General features: G+C 42.4%; 1 protein-coding gene across 1 annotated transcript in view; it reads right to left on the reverse strand.

The window, feature by feature from the left end:
- Nucleotides 1–6,767, reverse strand: part of TTC23L (tetratricopeptide repeat domain 23 like) — a 58,106-nt gene that overhangs the window by 49,719 nt on the left and 1,620 nt on the right. Inside the window, exons 2-3 of the mRNA XM_082453897.1 lie at nt 6,646–6,720; nt 2,558–2,741 (exon numbers count right to left, since the gene is read on the reverse strand). Coding sequence (XP_082310023.1) covers nt 2,558–2,741; nt 6,646–6,720 — 259 coding nt within the window. The remainder of the gene's footprint in view (nt 1–2,557; nt 2,742–6,645; nt 6,721–6,767) is intronic.

Raw genomic sequence — 6,767 nt, forward strand, 5'->3', positions numbered from 1 at the left:
CCTGGGGCTTCCCTGGTGGCGCAGTGGTTAAGAATCTGTCCACCAATGCAGGGGACACAGGTTTGAGCCCTGGTCCAGGAAGATCCCACATGCCGCGGAGCAACTAAGCCCATGAGCCACAGCTACTGAGCCTGCGCTCTAGAGCCTGCGTGCCACAACTACTGAAGCCCACGTGCCACAACTACTGAAGCCCACGTGCCTAGAGCCTGTGCTCCACAACAAGAGAAGCCAGTGCAATGAGAAGCCTGTGCACCACAACAAAGAGTAGCCTCCGCTCTCCACAGCAATGAAGACCCAACACAGCCAAAAATAAATAAATAAATATAATAAATTTAATAAATAAATAAAAGAACAGTTTATTTCTCATGTTCACTGCTGTATGCTCCATGCAGAGAGGAGGCGCTCATTCAGTATTTGCTGAATAAATCATCTCTCTATTGGCAAAGATGAGGATGAGGCGGGGAGAGAGCCCCTGGCTCTGTAGAACTGATAGGCAGAGCTCTCTAAGAAATCAGAGAATTGCACGTTCAGGTCACAGATGTCAGTAACTTTACAAACACAGTCGTCAACTGGCTGCACTAATTGACAAAGTCAGGCATTTATTTCCTGGTGAGGTGAAAACGGCACTTCAAGGACTCACAAGCCTGGAGTTTCAACCCTCGTTCTAATGTTTACTGATTGTGATGTTTGGGGCAAGATCACCCTGAGTCCCAGCTTCCTTTTCTATTTGGAAATCTATACCATCTACCTCATGGAGTTACTGTAGGGAAAGTGAGTCAACATCAAAGTGATCCAAATCTGTTACGTGTTATCTGAATGTACCCATTTACAGAGTAACACACAGACAGAGTGGTCCAAGGACTGCTCCCTTCTGATCCCCGTCCCTACACCCCATCTCCTTCCTAACCTGATGCTTCACCCCTCCCAGCTCAAACACACAGACGCAAACAGTGTTAGAGGGACATTTCCCTTCGTGTTTTAAAAACATCCATTCAGTCAGAATTTTGGAGAGTTCTGCATGGGCTGACTGCACAGTAAATACTAAGTTCTATTCTGAGGGAGAAGCATAACATTGTGAAAAATCACTGGAATGAGAGTCCAAAGCCTTGAGTTCTGTCCTGGCTCTGGACATTCTGTATTCATTCATCCCCACACTTCCTGCCCTGGGGAAACTGAGACAACCAGTATGGGCTCTAGAGGTCAATCCAGGGCTGTTGCTCCTGCCACCAATCTCCCTGCCCTTCAGGGCTGTGAGCACGGAGCTGGGCTAGATATAACTCCTAAATCTAAATCTTTGTCATTATCCAAACTGGTCAAGGAGATGTCAAGTCTTTTTTTTAATATTTATTTATTTGGTTGTGCTGGGTCTTAGTTGCGGCAGGCGGGCTCCTCAGTTGTGGCTTGTGAACTCTTAGTTGCAGCATGCATGTGGGATCTAGTTCCCAGACCAGGGATCAAACCCGGACCTCCTGCATTGGGAGCACAGAGTCTTAACCACTGCGCCACCAGAAAAGTCCCGAGGAGCTGTCAAGTCTTAAAAGCCCACACTTGCATTCCATGGCAGTTGGTACTTGTCTTTCCAGAAGTGATCATTCTAGCCTGGGTTCATGAAATACTGTTGGATCCAGGTCAGGATGACGGTCCTTTGCAAGTTTCTGGGTAATTTACAGAGGTAAATTACCCTTTATATTATAAATACTTTATATTATAACTTTATATTATAAATACATCCATCTGGGGAAGTATCAGCTTCTATCATCTCCCTCTGAAGTGCCTCTCAGCCTTTCCTGAGCCATCTGCAGAGGCTTTTTTTCACACATGTACTTTAAGATCATTTTTTCCTTTAGCCAGGAATGGCCAGGAAGTCAGTAAGTCAGCACATGGACTCCTTTGTTGATAAATAATGCTCTGGGAGCAGGCCGGTGCCTGTGTGTTAATCGTGAGGGTCCCTGACATGCTTTCTCGGGTTCCCGCATTTTGAACACTCTTGCTAAACGCTTGCTCTGAGGTCCTAGTTCCCAAGTCCTTGCTTTGCTCTTGAAAATGGATACCTACACTGTCTGACCCCTGCTGCTACCGCCCACTTCCGGTCCTTTGGTTTGCTTATGATTCCACTGTAACCACAGGCATCTTACCGTATCCTTGCCAGGCCTGAGCCTAGACTCTGCTGGGCTACCCTTGTTCTCAGCCTCCTGCCTCACTATCCTGGCCTTCTTGTTACCCAAAAGATATTATTCTGAAACCTTTCAGGAGAAATCAAAAGATGATTTTTTAATTAACGTAATCAAACAGCAACAGGAAGAACCAAACATTAATTTTTAGTTTAAAGCCAGGAGCACAAACTCTCCAAGGAGGCAGGCACGGTGACCCACGTGTGGCACCCGAAGGCGGCCGGCTACCAACTATGCTCTGCTTTGTTTTCTTCCACTGATAAAGAAATACAACACCTTCCTCTACTTCCATCTGCAATGCCCTTCGATCTGCAATTAAGGAAGAACTTCTCTAGTCATGGAGGTATTTTTAAATGGAAAACCCAGTGAGTTTTTTGTTTTATTATCATTTTTCCCTTAATCAGCTGAGCTACCTTCTTCTGGGATTGGGCCAGTTTCTCTTTGGGAAGAGACATACGGTCTATGGCCTTCTCCTCCTTGGCTTTAGCATCTTCTTCGCTCTCTCCAGACCCACTAGTGGGATACAACTCATCTGTTCGCTGATGCTCTGGGATCTTGGTTTGCTGTGACCTGTGGGTACCAGAGAGGGACACGGAGTCAGGTTTAACGCTGCCTACCTCAAACAAGGCAGCACTGAAGGACCGAGCCCTCCCAGCTGGGGCCTAGGGATATGATCTCTAAAATAAACCTGTAGAATAAAGCTAGTTGGTGAACTCACGTCACCTGTAAAGCCGAGAATTAGAAAGGCAATGTAGCGGTTCCAATCAAACAGATTTAGTGAACCTCCCACCTATGGCAGAGTCGCAGCCCTGCTGCTTACCAATCATATGACCCTAAGTAAGTATTGATTTGCTTCACAGTAAAATGAAGTCAATATGAATACCCACCTGATGAGGTTATGGGATTAAATCAGATAATACTCATAAATCACTTAGCACAGCCTGCTATTTAGTAAGTGCTCTTTTAACATTAGCTATTCTTATTTTATGAGCTCCATGACTTGAGGATGTTGAATTGGAAGATCTCCAAGATCCTTGATGTTCTAAAATTCTGATGCAAACCAGGGGGGAAAATGGACATAATGAAATAAGGTAAAGGGAGCTAACATTTTGAGGTCAGAACTTCACGTGCCCTCTTTCATATTTCTTAAAAACGTCAACATAAATAGTAACTAAAGAGGATGTGGTCCCACCAAGGAGAGGGGAGAGAACCCACACTGGGTCAAGTGCAGATTCAGAAGAGAAATGACCTTCTCAATTATGTTAGAAAAAACAAAACAAAAAAACAAAAAACGTGTTTGAGAAAGAGCTGAGTGGGTTGAAAATCTCCCTCTTCCCCAGCACCCCCTGCCCACCCCCTTACACACACACACACACACACACACACACACACACACACACACACACACAATGCAGATCTCAGACTATGATGCTGAACATAATTATGAATGGGTAATTGGTATGATAAAAATAAAAGTCCAAAGAGTTACTCTTATATAACAAAAAAGATAACCATATCCTAACTCTACCAGAGACATCATAAAGTGATCCAGAAGAAATAGAATTCTAAGATATTAAGAGCAACAGAAATTTTAATTATTAATAAGCTCCCCCAAAGGAATCACCTTTGTATTCACGATAGCTTTTAAAAGTTCAACCATTGTATAGTTTTTAAAATAAAATTTATCTTCCTTTTCCACTGATTGGATAAGTAATGAATGTTCATTGTAAGAAAAACAAAAAGAGGAAAATTTAGAAGGAAAATAAATGTCAAGCGTCACCTTTTACACCAGGTTCGAATAAATGACGTCCTAATATCCATCCAGAGTCCTGTTCTAAATAACCTATATTTACTTAGGCATGTGGGCAAACCAGGTTATGTGGACAGGAGAGCAACATTCCTTCAGGCCCAAGCCCAGGCCCCAGCAGGACTGCCTTCTGCCCACAAACAGAAGTGTGCTTTCAGAAGACATGCAAACTCAGTGGAAACGCCAGGGAAGGCTGGCGCGGCCCTGTGATCAGGAGACAGGTGCTAAACTTGCCTGTCCTCTGCCTAGTGAATTCCGTACTCCTCCTCCAACTCGAATGTCACCTCTGCTGGAAGTCTAGCACTGGCGTAGCAGTAGAAACACCCTCTCCAGGGCTTGCAAAAGTCTTCTCCAACTTCTACTAGAGTGCGAATCACGCAATAGTCTCATTTTCAAAATCTGTTTTTGTTTCTGAATCTTCTTTGCTTCCTAGCCAGTAAACTCCACCAGGGCTGGGGCTGAGTCTCATTTGTTTCTAAGAAACTCTGATACCTGGCTCACAGTAAAAACAAATAATGGCTGGTTAAACAATGAACAAATGAATGGAAAAAGAAAGTGTAAGGTCTTCAGGATACCTGAAAAAGACTGAAGGTGGAGGAAATCTGTGACAAGAGATCATAACTCAAGAAAACTCACAGAAAGAAAGCTTAGTCCCTCAATAGAAGGCTTTGCGTAAGCTGCATATTTCACCCACCTGAAGCAGAAGTTCAATCTATTGGGGTCACCAAAGAGATTACTAATTTTGGATATTAAAAATTATAAGCCCCAGGGGCTTCCCTGGTGGCGCACTGGTTAAGAATCCACCTGCCAATGCAGGGGATAAGGGTTCAAGCCCTGGTCCGGGAAGATTCCACATGCAGCAGAGCAACTAAGCCCGTGCGCCACAACTACTGAGCCTGCGCTCTAGAGCCCACGAGCCACAATTACTGAGCCCGCGTGCCACAATTACTGAAGCCCATGCACCTAGAGCCCGTGCTCCACAACAAGAGAAGCCACTGCAACGAGAAGCCGGCGCACCGCAACAAAGAGTAGCCCCCGCTTGCCGCAACTAGAGAAAGCCCGTGCGCCGCAACGAAGACCCAATGCAGCCAAAAATAAATAAATAAGCAAACAAATAAATAACTTTAAATAAATAATTTTTTTTAAAAAAATTATAAGCCCTAAATATTTAAATTTCAGCCTTGAACGAAATTAAGCTGAGACCAAAGGGAGCAAGCTTCAACAGCAGGGCCTCAAAGGAAGTAGAAACATTGAGGTCTTGACAAATGACTTGAGACTGCCAAGCCCTGAACTAGCTTTGAACATTTTGCTCTGAAAGGTAAGAAACATGCCTGGAGAATATTGACCAGTTAGATATCTGGAAGGATAGTCAGAATAAAAAAATTAGGCCAGTTAAATGAAAGATCTGCTAGGTTTCTAACTTATTCTACATGTTGCCATCATAAATGTGAATTCTGACTAGTAAAATTAAATATGAATTATCTGATTATCTCCAAGATACTCTACTGTAAACTCTACATTTTTAACTTCAATTTTGTATTTGTATAACCCTTAACCTTAAGATATTTTATGAGATGGTCTAGAATTACACTAATACATTAACTACTAGTCTCATGTGGCTATTAAGCACATGAAATGTGACTGGTCTGAACTGAGGTCTGCTGCAGGTGTACAACACACACCGAATTTCAAAGACTTAATTGAAGAAAAAATATTTCATGAATTACGTTATATAATATTTTAGATATATTGAGATAAATAAATATGGTGTTAAAATTAAATTTACCTGTTTCTTTTTATTTTTTAATATGGCTACTTAAAAATTTAATATTACATTTGTGGCTTACGTTCTATTTCTACTTGATAGCATTGGTATAGAGCAATGGTTCTCAACCAAGGGTGATATTGTTCCCAGGGGACATTTGGCAATGTCTGGAGATACCTTGGCTTGTCACAACTGGGACAGTGCTACTGACATCTCGTAGGTAGAGACCAGGGATGCTACAATGCACAGGACAGCCCTCACAACAAAGAATTATCTGATTCAAAATGTCAATAGCGTCGAGGTTGAGAAACCCTGGTATAGAGGAGTGGTTAAAGAATGGACTCTGGAGTCAGACTACCCAGTTTGAATAGCATTTACTAGCTGTGTGACTTCGAGCAAATTGCCTAACCTCTCTTTAATTCATATTCCTTATCTAAAAAATGGGGTAATTACAGTACCTCCCTCACAGGGTTTTGGGGGAATTAGTTGCGTTAATATGCATAAGTACTTAGAACAGTGCCCGGCACATAGTATTTGTTCAATAAGTATTAGCTGTTATGATGTGAAATTTTTAATTTACTTATTGTCTCTTTATTTCATGAAACAGTTTCAATTTCTCATTAACTTTTCTATATTTAATTCTCCATGACTTTACCAATCTTGCTCTAAGTAACCTATCTTTATAAAAAAAATTGAAATTTCCCTTAAGTTAGGAAAAAACATTTGTTTTCCATCTTGCATAGGTTGCACAAGTACAAATGGACATTAGAGCAGAACCATTATTAGAATACAACACAGAAGCTCAATCTTCTCTACTATATAATATGCATGCAAAGTTCACCAAGGTTTGCCTTAAGTGGAGGTCCCAATGTTTCAGGCCACTGAGTGAGTGTGATACTTACAGATGGAAGCAGAAGTCCCAGTCGGTGTCATTGCTGACAGTCGGGATGCGGATGGGGCTGGCTCCCATCTTCTTCCTACCAAGAATCACACGTGAGGTCAGCTTTGAAAGAAAACGCTTAGA

The sequence above is a fragment of the Balaenoptera physalus genome (genome assembly GCF_965194825.1).
Source record: "Balaenoptera physalus genome assembly, chromosome: 3".
Taxonomy (NCBI): domain Eukaryota; kingdom Metazoa; phylum Chordata; class Mammalia; order Artiodactyla; family Balaenopteridae; genus Balaenoptera; species Balaenoptera physalus.